General features: G+C 33.7%; 1 protein-coding gene across 1 annotated transcript in view; it reads right to left on the bottom strand.

The window, feature by feature from the left end:
- LOC125070751 (protein pellino) overlaps positions 1–25,232 on the bottom strand; it is a 52,672-nt gene that overhangs the window by 6,219 nt on the left and 21,221 nt on the right. Inside the window, exons 3-8 of the mRNA XM_047680705.1 lie at positions 24,621–24,852; positions 1,809–2,003; positions 1,286–1,465; positions 1,087–1,194; positions 849–1,005; positions 152–332 (exon numbers count right to left, since the gene is read on the bottom strand). Coding sequence (XP_047536661.1) covers positions 152–332; positions 849–1,005; positions 1,087–1,194; positions 1,286–1,465; positions 1,809–2,003; positions 24,621–24,852 — 1,053 coding nt within the window. The remainder of the gene's footprint in view (positions 1–151; positions 333–848; positions 1,006–1,086; positions 1,195–1,285; positions 1,466–1,808; positions 2,004–24,620; positions 24,853–25,232) is intronic.

Below are 25,232 nucleotides of genomic sequence, written 5' to 3'. Positions count from 1 at the left end.
TCTTAATAAACAATTCAACCATAACAATAATATTTCATACATAACCAAAATGTTTTAGGCATTTTACATGGTAACAATGATTACCGGTAACATATACACTCTATGTACCATATGAAACATCTTACATTTGAATAATCGTCGCGGTACTCACTTAACAGTTCGCTCCGAAGCCATATGTCCGCAGGGGTTGAAGGCGTACGTGGGTGGTCCCGAGTCGACGTAGAAAGCGGGTTCGATGCCCATACACACGCGGACCACGGACCCCGCGGTCAGGCACATCGGACAGCGACGGACGCCCGTCTCGCTACCCTCCGCGCCCCACGAGTGTTCTCCTAGAAAGCGAAAAGGGGACAAATTAATATCGTTTGAGAGAATATCTTCATTCTAGCAAATATTTTGCTCTACCGAGAGGTTACCTGGAAGCGATCGCTTTAACGATAAGACCACCAGTTGCAATTTTATCAATTACGATAACTTATTATGTATCTATGCTACATATTGACATCAATTGACGCGATATAATTGGTCGAGAGCTTGAATAACCAATTATGGATTTGCTAAAAATTGAGTTTTGAACGTTAACGAAACTGTAGAGTATAAGTATTTTAGTGTTACTGTGGGATCATAAATTAGGATATATTAGTCAAGAACAATTAGTATAGCGCAATACAGCTGAGTTATTAGAAAATCGCATGGCATACGTAAATCTAGTTTGTTTATCTTTATTCCTTCATTGATTGGAATAGACCGTACATAAAATGAGTTCTGCTCGCCCGTATGTTGTTATTAGAATTCAAATGTAAAAATAATCGGATGCAATATAGCTTACAAATAATCGTCTAACTCACCTTGCACGTGTCCACAGTTGAGATAAACGTAAGGCTGGTTTAGATCCTGGTGCGCGGAAGACAACTTCCGCGGAATAACAAGTGTGTTCAGTCCCACGGGACACTGCGGTCTTCCTGCGTTTAATTCGTCTACTAATGCTTCTAAGTCACGCTTCGTCTAGAGAAAGATGTTCAGAACGGTTAGTGATCCTAAACGTTGATAAACTAACAAGAAATTAGAGCATAACGTTAATCGTACCGGTGAATTTTTTAATCCTTCAGCACTTCTCCAAAGAAGTGTTGCGCCGCATAAATCAATCATTGTTCCATCTCTTAGAACATTGGTCTCCGCTTGACAAGGCAATCCCTAAAAACGTAATATAATCATAAATATATTACTTAGCTCGAAGCACAATGTTCATATTTTGTTAAACAAGTTTGTATGAGTATTTATATACCTTCTGTTGTGCCGATCGGCTCTCTCGTAAAGAAAACACAGCACCTCCGACTGAGGTCTCGCGCCAGGGACCACAAGTCGCGCTTCCACCGCAGAAGTCACCCCGTGGATGCATGATGAGGACACCGTTTGTCGTAAGACCATCGATTTCGTGGTTCTCTGTCCATTTTGTTGCTTTCTCCTAGAATTGTATAGTTACAAATTTTACTTTTGAAGCTTATTCTATGAGCTATCCTAACCTACAACGTTGGTTGCCTGGATCGCTATGCAACGATAAGGTCACCTAAATTGTACGCCTCTTTTGTGTTTTTAAGTCGGTAAGCAATTAAAGTTACTCTCCAATTTTATGCTTAATCTGGTTAATACTCCTATGAAGATTTTTAACGCAGTTGCTAAACAGTATTCACTTAATTACATTGTTAATCCCATGTGAACTAACTTAAATAGTTGCGTTACTTTATTCAACTTTAACGTTTAAGAGCAAAAATATTCATAAATATAGAAACCATAGGCATTTTACTTACACCTAAGAATATATTCCTAGAGGAGTCGAAGCCCGCCGCGTATATGCGGCAGTTGTTCACGTCGTTGCGGTCGGCGATAATCCTGCAGGCGAACCGCGATATCGTACTCTGGAGGACCTTCGTGTCGCCACTTTTGTCGCCCGCCACCGTGTCCATGACCACGAAGTCGATCGGAGGCTCCGACGATCTACCAATCTAAGGACAACGAAATGCATCGTTTTAATTTGAAAAAAGTGTAGCTGGCGATATTAACTCGAAATTGCCATCAGTTAGAACATAAAATAAATATGTCTCGACATATAAATCCACCTTCCCCCGAGAGAACTAGATTTTTTAAAAATAGTTATTATGCTTCAATATTTATCGGATCTATGATAAAGAATTATAAGTGAATTCAACTAAATTTAAAAGGGAAGTTTTAGAAGTCATAATTTTTAACGATAATTTCAAAGTAAAGCTAATGTTTCGGAATATAGATTGTAATGCGAATAACCGGCGAGAATTTCAGTAATTACCTCTTTTTCATCAATCATATAGATGCTATAAATCATAATCTAAAGTAGTTTGACAGTCTAGGTAGCCGAAAGAGATAGCATTACCTTTATTCACCATCACCAATCAACTCATTCTACATATTGTGTACAAAATCATCATCTTAGGATTTTTTTCTAATTTCTTATTTTAACTATGTCATATGTACGTATGACCGGTTGAAAAGGTTTTTATTACGTAATATCAGTTTTGCTCTGATTACGTCGAAAGGTTGAAACAATTACTAAAAAATATTCCTCTATTTTCAAGGCGAATCTTCAAGGTTGACGTTTTCAGTATTCTTTGTTTGAAAGTCAAGCTACAATAAAGTTTAATTTTTTAGTTTAGCTGAAATTACGCCAAAACACATTCTTTAAAGCGACTATAACAAGAATATTAATTTCTAGGTTGACTTTGATTTTCTAGCGCGACAAAAAATTTAATATTAATCCGTAATTCGTTTTAAGTAGGTCAAAACTCAAAGCGGAGGTTCTGTTCACTTTATTAGATCTTCGACAAACTTCGTTCGGACTATAGCCTGTGTAGAGTCTGTTGAGAACGAAACTTAAAGTAAAAAAAAAGGACAAGTGGCAGTTGAACTTCTCAATTTGGGACTTCATCCTGTACTGTTTATAAAATATAAACAGTAAGGTTTTTTCAACACACTCTAAAATAAAACAGTTATCATTAATACTTATTATGGTACGGTTTTTTTCCATTTTTTATTATTTTAATTTTTGAAGTTATAGACTCCGTTACATCATTTATTATGAAATTATGAACGCTAAAAGATTAAAAAAAAAACAAGTGATTGATGAAAATGAAAACGACTTTAGCCAAATAAAACGAATTTGATATAACGTTGGGAAATGACAGTTCCTTTCAATACTTGAAATCGTACCGCGTAACCTCGACAGCACCTTCGAGACATGGTCGTAACGCACCAACTGCCTCAGAGGTCATATTATCATTCATTGTTCTTGCGTAATGGTTTAGCTTCTACTTATCCGAATTAGTTAACGAAAAACTTTAAATTTATAGGATATGATAGACTACTTACACCAATAAGTTTTTGGATACAAAACTTTTTGGTGAAACTTTACGAACGCTCACACTTTGTAACTTTATAATAGAAAAAAAATATTTTTCTGTATCCAATCTTTAATTTTGTTGTAGACTATATAATAGAATATGCGTCTATATATACATAATACTGTAAAATTTAACATTTTCTATCATATATGATAGAAAATGATTTAAAAAACACGCTGAGTTTTTTCGCCGGTTCTTCTCAGGTCAGGGTAATTTATTTTTCGAACCGGTGGTATTTTTTATATTTGTCAATCAATAAGTAAAAATAATGCTTCAATACTAAATAAATGTACTTTATGTTAAGTAGTAAAGGATACTATAATAGGATCTTTATATCGCGTTAACCAAATTAAAAAAAATAATTGTTACGTATATTTAATTTAAGCCCGTTTCGTTAAACAATGCATTAAAATAAAATTACAAGAAGCTTACATAATAATATATTTTCAACCGCGGTAGTTCTAAAATAGATCAACAAAGCGAATTCCTTGATTGGTAGCCAAATCAAATCGGACGTCACCACTTTAGTAACGTAAATTAATATACTTTTAAAAACATGTTATTTGTACACATTTTACTTGTTGGTAGGGCTTTGTGGAAGCCCATCTCGGTAGGTACCAGTCTCTCAGATATTCTATGCCAATGTAACTACAGGCACAAGCGTCATAGCATCTTAGCTCCCAAGGTTGGTGGCGGATTGGTGTGGTATAAAGATTTTTTTTATGATTTCTTATAGTCCAATGCCTATGGACGGTGGTGACCACTTACCATCAGGTGATCCATTTAGCCGTCCGCTTACTTATAACATAAAAAACACATTCATTTATTTAAAACTAGTTAACTATACAAAATACACGATAAGTTCAATAGTCCCGTTCTTAAACAAGCAAACGAATCCAAACGAAATCTTTGCTGACGCTCTTAACGCAGGAAGCTGACAAATGATGTGTAAAGAAAGATTAATTTCGACAATAACCGACTGCACCGCACCGACTGAAACTCAAATCCGCTATTCACGTTCATCAAATCTTCATATTTCAAAGTCTATATAGAAATGACATATCGTCAATTATTATTAAGTAAATACCACAATTCACGGGGAAGAATACGAATGAGCCTAGACAGTAAAGTACTCTGAGAAAACATACGGATATTAATTTGGTACAATATTTGCCCATTAATATTTTGTTAAAAAGTAAAAAAAAATAGCATTACAGGTGTGTTTTCTACCGAAACACACTTAGATCTGGTACTTAAATGGTTTATTTTATAATAATAATCAAGCGTAAATTAATGTTTACATTCCTGATTACCTAAAAATAAATAAATTATATTATGAGTTCCCGAGCTTTCAAAAGAACTAGCGATAAATTTATAATAATAACGAGTTGTCGCCCGCGGCTTTGCTCGCATTTTAGGGATTAATCGTCAGGTGTTAGGTAGAAAAAATCTTTACCTATGTCCTTCCTCAAATTCGGTTCAAGGGTTTAGCCGTGAAATCGTAACAGGCAGAGTTACTTTCACATTTATAATATTAGTCTAGATGTTCGTCTAGCTTCTATTGATTGTTCAAGTAAAATATTGTAAGTCAAAACAATTTAGGGGACGCAATACATATCCGCGCATATCATAGGGTCTGGAATAAATTGATTCCACTATAAGAATGCAGATTAGCGTGATCCAGGCCGCATTGCTGTTGTTGGGTAACGGCGACGCGAGGCGCCGCGACGCTTGCGTCACGATCGCCGCCCTATTACTGTCGCATATATTATAAGAAACAAAACACTGCCGAGCCCTACTTGTATATGTTCGGTATCTACTACAGAGAGAATACATATGTTCACCCAAAATAACTTGCAATGAGCGATTAACGTCCTTAATTTCCAATATCTGCTTGCACAATTATGCATTCTTTAATTTTCACCTTTTTTTATTTATGTAGGCGTACGAGCAAATGGGCTACCTGTCGGAAAGTGGTACTTTGGGAGGTTAGATGATATGTCCCTTGTGTCTGTAGTTAAACTGGCTCACTCACCCTTCAAGCCGAAACACAACAATACTGGGTACTTCTGTTTGGCGGTAGAGTATCTGATGAGTGGGTGGTATCTACCGAGACGGGCTAGCAAAAAGCCCTACCACCAAGTAGAACATTATACTTTTTGTTTTGTTAATCGCAACAAAAAAATCTAATCACAAACTAAATCGCAAAATAATAAAAGTGATTGCAAAAACTCAAGTAACAAAAAACATGAAATATCGGAAATTATTCGTATCGTTACAAGGGCAAACTAAAATAAATCGCAATTGGCATAATGTATCGAATCCATATGGATTTAGAATCGTAAATGTAAAAGTAGGGTTACATTCTCGCTTCGACAAAAAATAGTAACGTAAGAATGTTAACATTATTTTGTGAAAATACTGATTTATTGTTAGGGAACGTAATAAATACGTTTTGGTATGCTTTTTAGTCAACTTCAAAGAAAGAAGGATTTATGTATGTATGTACATATGTTTGTTACTAATTCGGGAACGGCTCGAAAGATTTGAAAGAATCGAAAGGTGCACTTATATATTTTACTTTGATGGACATTAATATATCATACAATTCTTCAGAAAATAAGAAAAATATATCCACACTTTACAGTTAGGGAAAATATTTTGTACTAAAAGCTGTTTACAAAAAAATGTAAATGAAAAAAAGGCATTAGACGTAAGGGTCCTTAGTGATGCCACAACATATTTCTAAAAAATATTTGAGAAGAAAACACGTGGGGCACTTAGTTACACGTAATCTCAGTACACGAGAATATATAATTATAGTTGTTTTCTAACGCACTCCTAAATTACACATAGTCTCATATTCAAGTTTGCTGTACACGTAAAAACCATTTATAAAAAAAACCTTATAGAATTATTTATCATTTATTATTAGTATAAATTTAATTAACCTCAGAAGAGAGCTATTATTAACCATCTTTAATTAAAATAAAATGTAATTCTATCTCGTAATTGAAATGAAGCCATTTCATTTGATTATTATTAACAAAAAAGAAACACTTTTATTACTAAATTAATTAAATAAGCATTATTAGTTTATGATAATGATAGACTTAGATTAATTTATTAAGGGGAAATTATATAAAAATGTTTTAGGTACGTGTCTGTATAACATTTCTAATTTAAATTGGATGATGACAGCAATATGGCTGACAGCAATGTGGAGGGCGAATATTTATAAATTATAATTTCGTATGTTCGTCGTTTATGTATATGCAAAGCGCGGAACATGCTTAATGAAACTTGTAATATTATGGGGTGGCCTGGTACACGATATCTAAGTATCGCCTCCCTGCTGTCAATTTCCTTCCGTAGAAGGGTTCTCATCATTATCATCTCAAAGGCTCACACCGCTCAGAACAAGATCACCGGGCCCTGGAGGTAGGCCTCCTAAGTAAAACGGCAACCCGTGGTATGAAACAACTTGAACCCCAAGGAAAGACTTAGGCGATTTTTTATATCAAAAACCTACGAATTCTCATTGCTGTGAAACAAAAGGTTCACAAGGAATATAATAAAAACTGGAAAAAAACGATAATATGAACGACCTGAACGAAGTTTGACCTTTAGTTAGTTAAAGATTGAAAAAAAATATATCATAGAATGGCTCGCGAGAGTGTGGGGTGGTCCCGTATGTAACTTCGCATGTCGACGCTTAGCGTGACTTCATCGTGATTACCGATCGACCCGTTCAAACCACAAATCATACTGTTCGATATTTTATACTAAACGTTCTCAGCCAACTATGAGCATATTAAACGTAACGATGTGTTACACTAATACTACTACTATTGTAAGTATACTCGGTATACTATTCAATCATAGTAGTTGTCTCATACAATAATATTCAACAAATTAATTAAAAGATTAGTTCAAATAAATGCTAATATTACTTTATTCAGGGTCCCGTAGTCTAAAATTAACCCCTTTTTATTTCACAAAATTTTAAATTTATATACAATTTTTTTATCTACACGTAGAACACAGTATTTCCAACATGACGTCCAGTAGTGTCAACATACATGATATATCGTTGAATTATTTTCATTTTAAGGCATTGATTGCCATATATAGCTTCAATGTTGATCGCAAGGTAAAAGTGTAACATTTTTAACTTCACTTTCTAAAATACATAAGAATAAATAAATAAATTAATAATATTACATAATTATATTATAAACTTCGAAATATGCACCAAGTTATTGTGCAGTTGTTCTCACAGAGAATACGTACATTGTGACCGCACAATGAACTTTGATTCGTGTAATTTACATAACTACTGTACGCGACTGCACACTCCGACGACATCTTGAATTAATATAGACGTCGGGTGCTTATTTTTGTTTTAGTTATTTATATAAGTACACGAGGAAATGGACTACTCGATGGTAAGTCAAAGACCTTCACCAATAGTGTCAGCTGTAGTGTGAAATCTAATCCACTTACGCCGTCATTGCGCTGCTAAGAAAACGATCAAGAAGTTATGTTTTTGTGCCTGTAATTATACTGGCTCACTCGCCATTAGAACGGAACAAAATCAAACAAAAACTTGACTGTAGGATATCTGATGGGTGGTCCCCAGGTGGTCAATAGAGAAATTGAAATTTCACAGTCTTAACGATTGCCCTGCGACATCACTACATGGTATAAATCAAAGTCCCGCTGTCTATCTGTCTCTACGTATACTTAGATATTTAACAGAGCTATACAACAGATAGAGTGATTCAAGAGAAAGATGTATACGTATAAAACTAATCCATTTATACACTCCACATACCAAGCAATGACACTTTTTACGATAATAAAAAAAAAAAAATTCGCACATTGCACAAGAAAAATTGTTTTAATATTTACTCGAAATGTTCTAGAATTAAGCTAAACATATGTTACAATTCGTATATACAATTAAATTTAATAATCGTAGACTATTTCAAAGTAGTCTACAATTGCGTAACAGCAATTATTCACAGTAGTAGTTAAATCCTCTTTAAGTGCTACTGCTACTATTCTGTAGGTCCATTCTACAAAATAAACCTCAGTTGAAGCGTATCTGGGAAAAGATTTGACCAATTTATAACATGGAGGATACATTACCGATAATATTCCGATTCAACCGAACCACAGCTTGATATTTGTGTTAGTAGAATATTAAAACGGCTAAACGGCAACAACTCAAATTCGAATCGATTGCAATAAAGACATAACAATTTTTTAGTAGAATTCGCCTGCAGTAAAAACAGACTTTTTCCAGTAGTAATGTATAGTAAGCCGACTTTAGATGATACGCTTTACTGATTCGTGTATTGTTTAAATGTTATAATAATTACAGTTCATATAGCATATTACTTTGTAAGATATAATAAGAGATGATTTTTGGGTGTATTATTGTAGGAATTATATAAAACTACATAATATTATGAAACTTTATACAACCGCAGTGATCAAACTATTGAAAAGTACATATTATAAAATATTAAGATAATATAGGTACATAGCAGATTTCACTGAATTTAGATCAATGGGATAAATTAAAACAACTTTTCAGTGTTAATTTTTTTATAAAAAAAAATCTCAACTTTTCATAAAATTATATTACGAAAGATATACTTTTTAACAGATATACTGTTAAAAATATAAGTCAACTTTGATGGACGTTTTTTATCAGAGATCAGATTTCATTTTTTTGTTAGAAATATCATGTTTCACGAACATAATCCGTTGCTAAAACATACTGCTTCAGAAAAATATATTTTTGAAACATTTTTTTTACGTGTAACTGTCTACCCGCCCCGGCTTCGCGCGGATATAATGAAAGATGAATTATATATTATGTTGAAAGAAACAAAGAAAAATAAAGAGGTATATTTTTTGAAGCATGAGACATCAAAATTTCAGTTCGGTCGAATCAATGGCGTAGGGACAAACATACGCCCATCCATTTTTATTTATATAGATAGGATAATATCGCTGAAGGTTAGTTAATATATGACCAAAGTAACTTTGTCTATCTGTCTGTTATGCTTTCACGGCCAAGCCACTGAACCGAATTCGACGAAATTTGGTTCGAACCAAACTTGAACTTCAATAGGACATAGGCTACTTTTTTGTGCCTAGCACTTGTCGACAAACCCTAAAGCGAAAGCGAAGCTGCGGACGACAACTCGTATAATATAATCGACGTTCACAGTGCGGCAAACAAATAATGAGTACCAAAAGAAACTTTTCCTAAACTTCCTAAGAAAAAAAACCATTGAAAACGAAATTAAAAAGAATATTTTTAAAAATTGAGATAAGTATAATCTTAATTTTTAAAGTAAGTCGGTTTCAGTTTGCCGCGTCCATTCACCCAGTATACGTTAAGTAACAGTTATTACCAGTTTAATAAAACTCAGGTAACAAGTTAACCGAACTTCCGCTATGTATGAATTCAGATACACGAAAACTGTCTGAACACAACGGTAACAATTACTTTTGTACATCGACCAGTCTCTGAGGACCTGCCGCACTTCTAAAGTTTCTTTTGTGTAGAACATTTTTAGTATGACACTGAAATGTTAAAAGTTCAGCTTAAATTTGTTTTCGTTGGTGTTGTTGCATTTGTATTGTTACTTGTAAGCAGAAAGATATCCTTTGCTTATTATAATTAATTTTGTTTTAGAACAAGTTTGTTGAGAATATTAGCTGATAAGGCAGAACGAGTAGAACATTTGAATTTGGACCGAAGATTGCTTCGAGGTTTCAAACTCCTGGAAGCACCTGTGAATTTTCATCTCGTATTCAGCAGTGATTTAAAACATCGTGAGGAAACCTGCATGTACGCGACAAAATTCTGTGTTTCCACTTGCATCAAGGCGGAGCAACGTGACTGGTAAGAGTCAAATCAGTAAGAGTAAAGGAAAGTCTACTCAAAAGTTGGACATTCAGAGGCTGTTACTTTACTTTACTGTAGATTGGGTAATTCAGCAAAAGGTGCCAATTTTACTTTTTCAGCTTTCATCATATTTCCTTCCAACATTTCTCTTATTTATCTTTTAATAATGTCTTGTGTTAGGTGTTGAAATGACACAATATCTAGAGGAGTAAGGCTCGATCAATATGATGTGAAAGATGGTTCAGGTACAGAATGTACAATATACATAATAATTACAGATAATAAGGCTTACATCCTATGTTTGATAATAACTGGTTACCGTGGGACCGTCCTATGTTTAATTATAAGTGAAGATCACCGTGGCTATAGACATAAGGGCTGTAAGAGACTTTAACCATTCCTTACAAGCTACACTAGCTCACTAACACTTCAAACCAGAACACACAAATACTAAGTATTGTTGTTTGACGGTAGGAAAGTGGGTGCAACCTACCCAGACTTGCAGAAAACCTTACCACCAACTAAAATATTGAGAAAAATATCGTAGAAATCATTACAAATAAAATTTTTTGTTTTTTTTTTTAAGAATTGTAAATAATATGTGCGTATGAATGTAGAATAGGAAATTCAAAGTCAATAAACTCATTAGAGAATGTAACAATTTGAGAATAGATTTCAGCCTTGGTATCGGAGGCCCAAATTGTCCAATCAAAGCCCGTGGGCGGGAAGTAGGCGACGAACAAATTGAACCAGAAAAATCACGTCTCAAATCTGTGTTTATCAAGTAACGGATATAAAAACGAATCCAAAAGTATGCATTTATAATTTAACTTCGTTTCTATTAATCTATTCTGATATCATAAATGCGACAGTAACTCTGTGTGTCTATTGCCCTTTAACGGCAACCACTGAACTGGGCGCAATTTGGTATGAAGCAAACTTAGACATAGGCTACTTTTCAGGCAAAGTCGCGGGAAAAAATTGGAATTAAATATTTTATATTGTATGTATGTATAAGTATATTGAACATTTTTATTAAAGATTCTTTTTTTGGAGGTGTATAAAGCCTGGTGGTAAGAGGTCACCACTCCCTATACAACCGCCACCGACCTTGGGAACTAAGATGTTACTTCCCTTGTCTGTAGTTATACTGTACTGTAATTAAGTTATTATACTAGGGCGCAAATACAGATAATAAATAATTCCGTTTTGTATATAACATATTGTCATCTAGACTATATATATCAACCGTTTACTTCGTACGGTACAGATTTTAATAAAGGTTCCGTATATAGGAATGTAAAGGGAGTGAGTCTACAAGACGAGATCGTGACAATACGTTTCCCGACCCGAAGCCGTTTCACTTCAAATAAAATATCCGGGGGAAATTGAACTGATGTAACCAACGGGATAGACATTTACAATGCTTTAATATTAAAAACATCAAATTGGGACGTCTCGCAAAAGCCATTACAAAGATAAATAAGGAAAGAAGAAAATTTTCCTTATTTTTTGACAACTCAAGTGGGGAAAAAATAAACGGTAGAAATTAATTGTTTTTAAATCGTATAATATATAAAAAGATACATATTTAAATATTTATAAATTTTCTTTGTTTGATTATGGACTAATTTAGCTATCGCATATGGACGCGAGACAGAGATAGTGATATTTTAGTTCCGTCAAACTACTTCAGAGATTGTGAGGCAGTTGTTACAAAAAAATTAAAAGTACATGTTAGTCCTACAGCAGCACAAAACTAACGCAAGATAAAATAGGACTAGTATCGATTCCTTGACAATGTATTAGTAGTTGTTACCAATTTATTTTCTTACTAACAGTATTTAAAACGGGATATCTACCATGTTTTTTATTATTATTTGGTGGAGCTCGATATTTCGACATTATCTACCAATGTCTTGTTCACGAGACTGTTGTTTTCTGTTGTTATTTTGTACTACAACAGAATCAACCTATCAAATAAAAATATAATAATACATTTAAAAAATTCAATCACGAATATACAAATCATATTTTTTCTGAGTCCACCCGTGTGTAAACGGGAGGGGTATTTGTTAGATACCCTACGTCCTTTTCAGTACCAAACGAACGTAACAAACGAACAAACTCCTTTCGCTTTCATAATATAAGCTAGGATTAAAGATTATCACTAAAATCGTGGAAAAAATGAGATCGTATTGAAAATAAAATCTTATTATTTAGAGATACAGTTTCAATTTAATTTGTTTATTCATAAATGAACAGTCTTGTATTGCTTTGTAAATCGCATATAAATATAATCAAGTGTAGAGTGCTACCTTGTAACTCATCCCACGCTGTTGCAAAATAGAACATCCTATGTGCCCATATTAAACAAAATATTACGCAAGCTCCGAGTGCGATAGGTCTAGCTAGTTTCTAGACAGTCCTTACCAAGATAAAATATGACGAGTCTGGATTCGTATCACATACGTAAAATAAAAAAATGTTCACATTAACAGATTAACTTTTGAAATATGCGAGTGCGTTTAAGAAAATTAGTATATTGTCATACATTGCGGCTTTTACTTCCACAATGATATCCTATGTTGTGATTGGACGACAAATGCGTGATACAACATACACATATAATTGTAAAACTTCATTAATATAAGAAAGTGTTATGTTGTGTGTGTCATTAATAATAAATAAACACTATACATATACTACGACAAATCCCAGATCGTGTTGATAAAAAAATCTCAGCTTTTTTTGTTGAAGACTTTTCTCCTCAGCGGCTACTTGGAGTTTAGAATTTAAAAATGTGTCTCGTGACTAACAGCTTCACGTGTTTCCCGAAGGAAACACGTGAAGCTGTTAGTTTTGCACCTGAACTCTTTCCGGTTGTGTCCTATTTCTCATACCATCCGATTATGACAGTGACACAGTGGACTTAGTACTCCTGTTTTTGCGCACATACTTGTGCGCTAACATATTCCCTGCGTTATTACCTTATCTCCCTTAAAAATCTTTATATATTGCTTACCTTAGCTAAGAAGTAACCACGGCCGTTTAAAAATCCTCAATACTATTTATGCACACAAAATAGAAAACTTCTAGCAGAAAATTCTTCCTCTTTGATATTTTATGCAATAGTTATATATTACACAACTTTCACAATAAGCATAAGAATACTGCTACTTTCAATCTTAGACTGCATGACAACTGCGATGCTTAATCTCTGTCAATCGTTGATATATCTTTATACTATAACGATGTTTAGATTCGAGCAGAAATAAACCTAACGGGCGCGTCATTAAAGTTTCATAAAACATTGAGCTTGAAAACGGTTTATCAAAAGAAACAAAACAATTGCATAAAAAAGCGACGAACTAAAAATTGAAATCAAGCGAAGCGTAAATTTATGGCTCAATAATTGAACGCGCATTCTTTTAGTTTGTTGATTCCGCTCTGCGAAATATCACGAGCTCTTAACCCCTAATGAGTCGGAGATAGAATGAGATGGGACGAAATGCCTCGGTTGGGAATAGAAAGGTTGCTTTCGAATAATTTATACGGCACGTGACTATAGCTACGCATATGATGGATGTGTGCCTCTCGTTGAACCTAAAGATTAACGCTAGAGAAACAGGGACGTACAAAATTAATGAGTATTCTTGGTCTAAGTTTAATCAATAATAAATAGAGGACATGTATTATACTTTGTATAATCATTGTCGCTATATAGGTATATATGTAATTAATTATAATGCATAAGTATAATTAAAAATTAAAAGTTATTGTCGTTAATAACTTTTTAAACTATTATAAGGTTCATAAGATTTTTTACAAAATCGACAGATAAACAGTTAAATTTTTATAGTAAGAAAAATAAGTACTTTTCGTATGTAACGGTAACAATGAATGTCTGCAATATTTACAAAGAAATTTACCTCAATTGAAAAAAAAAAACATCTTAAACAATTTGTTTTTTTTTTTTTTTTAATTTATTTCATTTCACATTATAAGTTATGTTTTTAGTATTCTGTCATTAATTTCAATACACAAAGATATCACAAATATATACTCGAAACACAATAATACGTCGAAAGTAATGCGATTGTCTCAACGAGAACGTTCCACAGACGGCAACATTTAACGACATTAATGTGGCGTCTACTGATAGCTACAAGGGTCATACGTGAGATCTGACGCGTGCAGTCTAGATGCGCTTTAAATAGAATTCCACTTTATACAAGTGATAAATGGCAATTCAAAATTACTAGTTACCGACTAATAAATCTCTGTGGAAATGGCACTTATGTCATTTAGTTTAGAATGATCAATAGATTTTTAAGGAGGCAGGTAGACTAACAAATGGGCCACGTGACGGTAAGTAGTCAACAGAGCTGTTTAGCATATTAACACTGTGACGTCATCAATGCGCAAAAAAAAATGGCTAAGATATTAAGTCTCTTGTGCGTGTAGTTACACTGGCTCATTCTACCCTTCAAACCGAAACACAAGAATACTAAGTATTGTCTGGCAGTAGATCTCAAACATTAGCAGTGAAACCTACCTAGGCGAGCTCGTAAAGCTCTATCACAGAACATAATTACCAATAGCAATAACTTCCAGAGCATCTCATTGTACACGACATTCCAATGGCAGATGTAAGGATAAATTGCAATCGACTATACGTATGCTGTATTCAAGTTTATAATCAGTACCTACATGTTTATCCGGGGTTCATTTATTTCCTGTACTTATAAAATAGTCAACCGTTCAATGAGCACTAATAAATTAAATCATATATCATATAGATGAACTAATGACAATAGTTTTCCTCGATATATACGAAATAACATACTCATATATTTAATTAAAAAAGGAGTTTAGTTACATAAGGAGTCTGTCCTTATGTCTCATTGGTCATCAGAATGCTCGAAATATTAAAGTGAAAAGATTTGAAAGAGAAAAATTACGTTCTCACCACTCCTCGTGCTAAATTAAGGATGATGAATCGGATTTGCCACACTTGACACAAACTGAACAATATTGTAGTATTAAAATATTTTATACGATGCAGTTCTTTGAAATGGTCTTTTTGCCGAGGCTTCTCTCGCGTTTTAGGGCTTGGTCGTCAGGTTTTAGTTTATGTCTTTCCTTGGGGTTCAAGCTCGCTTCATACCAAATTCTGTTCCGTGGTTTACCGTGATACCGTAACATACTGACAGACATACAGAGTTAATGGAAAGTGTCAATACACTGAACGCTGATATTAACTATGCGATGGATGTATTTGAATCCAGGTAAGTTCACGAGATTAATTTGAATTTAAACCTTCCCCATAAAGGGATACCTTAGCTCAGTGAAGGGACACTTACACGCAATAACCGCTTGTAATTTATTTATAATAATACATTTCACAAAGACGTATGAAAGTGATTAAATTTTAAGCATGGAGTCGAGACGTCCCAGTCTTTCGAACACGTGACATTCGCAGGCACCGATAAATTATCACGTATGTACTTAATTTGAGTTTATAATACATCTCGTAGGTACTCGTCGAATGTATTGAGACCTCAGCTCAGTTAGGATATTGATAAGCTGTTACTTTATGGCCTTGACCAATATGATGTTTTTACGTGTATATACATATACATATATAAATATTAGTAGTACCATCAATAGAACTTCTGTGATGAATAGCCGATTGTTAAACACTGAATGGACATGTACTCGCACATCGCCTTGGCGTTCTATCCCAATTCTCGTGGCCATTGTCCGTCTAACAAAAGACAAAGATGGAGGCAGATAGGGACATCGCTTCGGAACTTCTTCTTACAACGAAATCACCTTTCATTTCAAAGATCCTAAAGCGTTTATAAAGCGAACCGTATTTAAAATATTTAGAACATAAAAAGTTGTTGTACATTTATATTTTTGGTGCAAAATGTAAACAAAAAATCCAATTTCGTGCTAAAGATTGCGACAGCAATTAAGTGTCTTGAATATGTATAAATTACATTGTTATTTTAAGTAATAAATCGATAGATTGACTGTAACGATTATACCCTTCAATCATATAGGTATACATACTTAGATATCAATTAATGTGACGGAATTAGTTAAAACAAATATTAAAAGAACAAAATATTTTGACTAAAGACAAAACAGTCCATATCTTCGTCTCTGTTTGTCATTGGTAGCAAGACGACCAACATTGTAAGCAAAAAAAAATTATTAAAACGAATAAATAATAAAAACTTTAACATTTATGCGTATATGATTATTGCAAATCATTCTTGAATTAGTTTTTTCCTCAAAGTTTTATTAAAACAAGTTAGGTGATAATCATTCTTTTTTTTTTTAAACGTATTACTTTTTTTGACAATTGGAAAATCACCAAAGGTATTCGTTACCATTATTTAATTTTAATTGTATAATTAGACTAACATTAGTTTAAAAATAAAATATACATGAGATGAATATTGACGTACGATATGTGAAAACGACCCAATTTGAGAAGTTCACGAGGCGACAAATTGTCTCGTCGACGAATTCAACGGTGTATTTCAAATTATTTAATAGTTCTTAAAAACCTTTGGGAATATACAAATTGTCTACACATCTATTCAACATAGCTAAATCATAAAGTTCAATCAAGTTATATTTCAAGCGATCAATCAAGTTAATGTCGAGTAAATTGTATTTACTTAGACGGGCTTGGGACTTGGAACTGGCTATATATATATACCTACTACACGGACCCACATAACCCTAATAATAAAATAGTAAAAAAAACTAGATTCGTCTCTAGATTATAAAATGAATTGATCATTCAGCACATTTTTCGTGATTACTTTTCGTGATTATAATAGCAACATTTCGGTAACCACCTTAAAAAAAGAGAAAGATTGTTTAGGTAAAAAAACCATGGTCGTTAAAATCTTATGAATTCATCCCACTATGAATTGCGCCTGGCAGACAGACGCATAACTAAATCGGTATTCCATCCCTAATTGGACGCAATGCATGAAGGGTGCAGGTTCATATACATTTAAAGGTACTTTTTATTGGATTTTTAAAACATAACTACCAACGGTATAGCTTCGTGCTCGTCTAAATGGGTAACATCCATTCATTTGCTATTGTTAAACGCCTTGCATAAATACTTTTATTAGTATTATTTGATTACGAGCACAAGGGTTTTAACATCCTATAAGGATCTAATTCGCATCGCATAGAATATTTTATACCTACTTCTATAGTGCCAATTCTACGAATTGAGGTAACCACTTATAATCGGCTGGACAATTGTATATAGCCTTTAAATAAATAAATTACACTTTTGGTTAGAAAATTTAGAACATTTTTAGGTCAAGAATTGCTACAAATTAAATAAAGTCGTATGTACAATCTTAATTCTAAAACAGTTTCAAAGTCGTAACACTAAGTTTCAAATTTTATTTTACAAAATTATAATAAGCGAATAGCACCTTTTACGATAAGACAATGATTATTCTTTGCATTCAATTAATGCAAGGTCAAAAGAGGCTACTGTCAATAATGACGTCGATTGAAACTAATCACAATTCCTTTATCACAAAGAGCTGAGTGAAGAGGCATTGAGTAGCAAATTGAGTTAAGTCACAAAGAGGTCAAATGCATCGGGTAACGGTACAGTAATAATAGCCTCCGCGCTAAGAATACGTTATAACTAATTTCCTTCTTAAAACGTGCACCTTGGATAATTCTTTTGTTTTGAATTTTTTAATAACATCGTTTTGTGCTTATCGTGGATTATTGTTTCTATTAAAAATGTTACGTAATTTTATATGAATATTGCGTTCACTATTTTTTACCTTTAACTTTTTTCATTTTTATGTTTGCTATAGTACCGTGTTGTATTGCTACCATGGGTTGATAAAATGAAGTCATATTTTTCTTTTGTCTTTTATAGTTTAGGATACTTTTTGTACGTTTAAATCCTTATAGATGAACGACGTCCAATAATCATTTGCAATTAAACAGACAAACATTATAGTTTAACTAATGTGGAATAACCAATACAAACGTAAATCCATTTAAAAAAAAAATGTGTAGGTATTTTAGATTCTAGCAAATGAATTGTGAAAACCATTTCACAATTAACTTTTATAAACAAACTAACAATTGTTTACATCGTACGATTTGTATATTTTTATTGACCAAGTTAATGGTTGAATTTGTCTAGACATGGAATAACACTCAAATAAAATATCACCCTTTCTACCCTCGGGGTCCGATGAACCGTCTCGCCACTGCCCCCACCCCTATTTTATCTCGTTGCGAGATAATCGCACGCAACCCAGATACCTACGTCTGAAAACTTCGGAAACGTTTAAAAAAAAAACCTCAACAAAACAATAATAGCTATTTTTATAATTTGTTTTATTAATGAGTTTTGAGTATATGAATATTTGTCACTTCTATCATAAAACAACTTAGACCATAGTAATTGTAGTAATTAGGTCAGATTCATTATTGTAACTTCTATAAAGGAAACATTAATTAAGATCCTCTATAACGTCGTCCGAAGAAACCCTTTGTTCTCAAAAGCAGGACACCAGTCTCCACCACAGCAATGACGTAAACGTAAAAGTGTAAATATGAATAAACTTGTAGTTTTTATAATAAACATTAAGATAACTTATATCGTGCGAACTACGATACGTAATAACTGTTATGAGTCGTTCTTCCGTGGGAGAGTGTATCACAACCACATACCACACACACCACCAACCAAGCAGGTTCTATCAAGGACATTTGAAACGTGACTCCGTTGATCACACCCACAATACTTTCACGGTTAAATTTGTTATAGATCGATTGATTCTGAAACTTTTTTTTAGTATTTGTCGGTTTTCTTGACTTCCGTTTTTAAAATTATTATTATCAAACTGTAACAAACCGTCACGAGACATGTATTATGTATGTTTGTAAACATTGATCTCAGTTGTAATTTATTATTATATAACATAGTTAATAATTTTTAAAATATATCATCAGATTGATGAAGATTTAGTATCGATCTTTCTCAACAAAACCTGTCACCTTAGCATTTGATTAAAGCGTTTTAATTCAATTCAATGATACTAGTAAAAATCTCCTTGAATAAGGTTTATTTGTATCGTTTACTAGCTTTTCCTGTGGCTTCTTTTACAACATAGATACGCGCAAGCGGATAATTTAGCTTGGTAACACTTCCTTCTGAATAAATAATTACAATAGTTCCAGAGTTTATACAATACCAACAAACAAATATTTCCTCTTTATTAAGTTAGTATGCAAGTAAAGATAGTATATCAATTTATATATTAATATTAATACTAATTGTCGAGGCTTCGCTCGCGTCTGACGGGTTGATCTTAAGGTGTTTGTATACAAAATAGCCTGTCTTTGCTTGGGCTTACGCTTGCTTCGTATAAAATTTTATCAAATTGTGCACAGTGGTTTGACCGTCAAAGAGTAACAGAGTTACTTTTGCATTTATAGGTAGTATTGGGTATAGTTTGGTGACAGGGAATATGGGCCACCTGATGGTAAGTGGTCACCACCGCCCATTGACAATAGCACTGTAAGAAATATATTCATCGCCAATGCGCCACCAACCTTGGGATAAATTTTTAGCAAAAATTCTGAATGAAAAATATTCACACAGTTTATCGCCTTTATAAGTTACGATTGAAAGCTTTTAACGAACGTTAAATAAACCGCACAGTGACCCATTCCAAATACATTTAATCTTATAATCATTCGAATAATCGAATCGTGTAATAACCGAATTCGTATCAACCGAATCCAATAAGTCACTAGTCGCGACATTGACACAATATAAGCTTTCACATTGAAGTTTGAAAATATCGGAAATTACTTTCACCAGCAAACGGCTGGCTGGACGTTCGCCAGGACCATACTCGGCTATATTAAATCGAGAAAGAGCCTTTAGGGGGCAACGGAGCATCTACACTACGTAACATGATCGAAATTAAATTGAAATATTATTTTAAAAGTTCAATGTTTTAACTGTAAATAATTAATCTATTATGGTTAGTATAGAAGAGTGACTGCTGGCCGCAGAACACAATTTTGATATTACAAAATGTTATATGCGAAATCTCTACATTTTATAAAACAAAGTCGAATCCCGTCGTCTGTACGCTTAGATCTTTTAAAATACGCAACGGAGTGATTCAAAAGGAACGTTTAAATGCATAAAACAAAGAAGAATTTTTCTATATATATTTGTTCTTCAATCTTAAAGTTATATATATACCCTTATTGTACCCCTGTGAAGCCGGCGCTATAATAATTAAAAAAAATTACGGTTATACGAATCAATTTAGCGTATCGCCGTAAGTCGGTTGCCAACAGTTCCTGAACGAGATACGACGTGAATTCTTACAGAATAGGACTACTGTTCATTACAGGTCGGTCAAAGAAAACTAATATTCAATATTGTAAATTAGTATTTATAATTATTATAATTTCGTGCTCATTGGTAGATAATTTTTTTTTAAGAAGTCCTGTCTGAAAGAAATTTGTCAGAGCTCGGATGAAATATCCTGTATCCTATTTGTATCCACTAGACACCATTAAAAGGTCTAGGTCTAAAAAGGTTGAAGATAAAAGAGGTCTATAACTATACGTTACTTTTCCTACGTAGAATCTATAATCCGTTGATAAATTCACATTAAAATAATATTTTAGAATGACGTTTCAATAATGTTAGTAAGTATAGTTAGTAATAGTTTATGTTATTACAATATTACAGTATAGTTAAGAAACCGTTGTTTGTACATCGGAAACGTATCAAAGAATATATAATTTTTATAGACGATAAAACTCGGCGATCATAAAAAAATAGACTGGAGAAATGAGATTGTGATTTTTATTGTTTCATGTGGCATTTCAACTTCATACTAATAATCTTTTATTGACGTTATCTTGTATGTTATTTTTATTGATTGAACTCATGTGATCATTTAAATCGTGTTATGATTTAGAAAGAATAAACATAATTTGAATTTTTTAACGCACTTTCTTCTGTAAAGAATGTTATATACAAAATCCAAACTATAATGTAATTACGGCCATCTTCAATAAGTTTACGGACAGATCTCTATCTCCGATTATCAATAAGGAATTATCTATCTTTAATTTGCTTTTCACAATCAAGGATAAGTGTTTCTCTCGCACCTATCTAAACTTCTTCGAACGTTTCGTTTTACAATAACTACAAACCCAATTTTATGCTCATAACAAGTTTTACGATTTTTTTTTTAAATTTGCTTATTATATATAATTCAGCAATAAATTATTTTAAATACAAATATTAATATATAAACAGGTTTGTTTCGTTTGATTTACTTTGCTTTTTTAGGAAGTCAATAATGAAACAAAACGTTTTGACAGTTTGAACTTTGCTTTTCGGCAGTTTGTTTTGCTAAAGTATCTGACGTATCTGGGGATATAATGACATCTGAGAAAAGTTGAAATATTATTGAATTATAAGTTACCTACATAAATGTAAAGAAATTAAATATTGTAGTAGATTTTTAAATTAATTTAGAACGAAAGTCGTTCAGTCTAGATCGATATGCAAATTCGGAATGATTTAATTTAGTCATAAAATTCGCAACAGTTAAAGAGTTACACGTCATAGTGTAAGCTAGAACGTTATATAAAGTATCTTTATATTTAAGAAGCACTGCACTATAGATACTCATTTTAATTTTCTCTGAAAAGACGGCATACCGCATAACAAATGACCCAAATACAATTTACAGAATCTGTCTTCGTATAATATATTCTATTGAAACCAAGCTTATTAGCTCTTCCGTTTACTTAAATTTACATGCATTAGGCCTCTCATCAATGGGTTTATAATAAACCTATCGATGAAAGGCGACTTTCTGTAGATATTTGCGTTATATTTAGTTTAAACTGCTAATTTGGTGTCAGTTATGATACCAAGTTTATTATTTTTTTTGTAAATGTGTTTAGATCTTCCTTACTCTACTGATATTGGATCGATTGTTTTTATAATTTATATATTATGTAAAGAGTTGATATATATGTATTATAATTTGCAGTTCGCGAGTGTTATGGAGTTAGTTTATCGATTGTCGGCTTGTTGCGCGGCGGTCGGCACGGCGACGTCCTTGGCCGGGCCGTCTCGCGTCTCTCCCCTTTGACGTCACGCTCCCACCCCAGCTGACATGCGGAACGGATCGGTCATGACGTCATAACTCACCTCTACCATGAAGATGCACTAACTCACTTTCGAGATTATTTGACGTCGATTACGTAGTCTAATGAAGAATTAAATATAAACAAATGTTTATTGTGTGGTTCATACACGCCTGTTTTGAACAGGTTGTCTGAATGTTTGACATTTATGGAAACTGCTCCAAGTTCTTTCTCAATAAACTAACTCAAAAATAAGTATTTCCTGATATCGGCACCTCCAAACCAACTCTTTCGCTATATAACTATTAAGGTCATTTTTTAAAAAAAAATCCTTAACCGTGCAAATACGAAGGTGGGACGGACCCATTCATCACAACCAGATGGGCGCGTTTCGACTACAACAAGATTATCTCAGATGAAATATTTACATAGTTGTTAAACCGGATTCTTTCAAACTTGGCACGTATCTACAAGAAGACTATAAATATAATACAACGAACTCATCTACGTAGTGGAGAAACTGTAATCGGTCAATTTTTTATTACAGATTATGTCGATAACGGAAATCTTTTTAACATTAATATTATCTATTCAGATAATCATTGTTTTGGAAGCGTATAGATAAATAGTAAAAGTAGTGTCTTTGGTATAAACAAGGACAGAAAGAGAGGTGGATGATGGAGAAAATGAGAGTGAAATAGATGAAGAAAAATAGGAATATGGACATGTTACACCTAGCTTGAACTACATAATGGCATAAGAGCAAGCGAATTAACGTCTTAAGTTCTCTTCTATTTTATCATTGAATGGAAAATAGTCAGCGTAATGTAAGCATAACGTAATGGAACAACGAAATATCAATTTACTTATTTCCATTGCGGTTTGTGAACGCGTTCGCGACAACAATGAAATGGCGTCGAATGAACAGGATGTGGAGCGGTGCGACGACCGCGGCGGCAACGAACTCTATCCCATAGGAATTGTTGGCTAACCAACGGGCACTAACAAACAGTGAAAATAACTTGTCCCGCGTAATATACTGCCGCTTTTATTTAAAGCTAGACAATTAATTTGATATCTTTGTTTCTAATTACAAAGAAAACATTCGAAGCATCAATTGCACTGTTATCAGTTGACCAGCATGTTTACTCAATGAGATGTTTCGATAGGTTCGTTGTCGTCTGACGCGTCAGTGCAGGGGACCAACGCATTGTTCTCGCTCCAGGGGGCACTAACCCGTGTGCGCCGATTAGATATGGCCGCCGGGATACGAGTAAACACCACGTTTCGAAAACGTAAACAGTTTACGAAACAGTATAAAATAAAAACCGTCTGACGAACGGAGCTAAAATTAACTAATTAATGTTATCAAAACATATAAGATTTTACGACGCATATAAAAAAAAAACGATCAAATAACTGTTTAATTCGACTTTACACATTTCTATATGAGAGAAAGACATTTGCTATTATTATAGGCGATGTGTACGCAGTGTCATAAATGAAGTGTGCGGTCTCCCCCCGGTTAGTGCAGGAGAACTATTGTTTGTCGTACGGCCCATTGTCTGAGCGCGTCGTAGAGCAAACACGGGGCGTCTGTTCGCTGATAAGCGGTCGAAATGCAAGGGGATACATGACTTAAGAACCTCTCCTCGTGTTTCGAAATATGTGTAATGTCTCACTCTATCTTTAGCGGATGGCAGCTTGCTTGAATAACATTTCACATTGCAGGATTTCCACACCAGTTTATCAGTACTTTCACCTTTAATGTATACATACTTTGCTATCCGGTATGTGTAAAAAACGTTTTACATTAAGGAGATAAGTTTTATTTTGTCTAAAGTTTTTCTGGAGGAAGTACATGTTGACTTACAGGCATGATATGTAAATTTAATTGTATTTAATTGACACAACTTTGTAATTCAAATGGTGGAAAAGAGTAACTGCTGATTTTGTTGCCGGTTCATCACGGTAAAATCTACATACCGTACTTATACGTATATACGTATATTTTGATTTTGTATTCTCTTACTAAACCTTACCTGGAACATGTCTGTGTCTGGGTCCTCTGTATATTCCACGATAACCGCTTGGCTGCGGCTAAGTGTGTACGAGATAGAATGCTGGCTGGCATCGAGAATAGCTTTGCTGCTGTGAGGTGTCTTCACTACGTAATGCTTGGAACGACGTACGCCGTTCGCCTGCGGGCGCCGGTACAGCACAAACTTGCTGCGACGTCGTCCGCGCTCCCCCGCTGGCAGGAAGCCATTGTATCTGAAATTAAATATTCCTTATAATTGACGATACTCATTAAACTTCTGCGCGTCGTAAATTATTATAGCTTAAAAATCAGTTCAAAACACGAAATAGTAAATTTGAAATGTATTATTTATAAGGAAGAATATTTTTGGAATACAGACATTTTAATAACTAATTGCAACGTTCGTTTTGTGTGCATAATATAAAATCAATTTAAATGATTATTATATAATGTTTCCAGGCGTCTTGCGTTACAATTAATGTTACTAAAGTCAAATAATGTATATGTTATGACAGATTAGTAAATACGACACCAACCTAGGGAGCTAATGTGATACATCCATTGTACCTGTAATCAGTCTGACTCACTCGTCCTTCAAACCGGAACAAATCAA

This window comes from Vanessa atalanta, chromosome 18, assembly GCF_905147765.1.
Source record: "Vanessa atalanta chromosome 18, ilVanAtal1.2, whole genome shotgun sequence".
Taxonomy (NCBI): domain Eukaryota; kingdom Metazoa; phylum Arthropoda; class Insecta; order Lepidoptera; family Nymphalidae; genus Vanessa; species Vanessa atalanta.
Note: the sequence above shows the minus strand (reverse complement) of the source record. Positions and strands in the feature narration are given on the sequence as shown.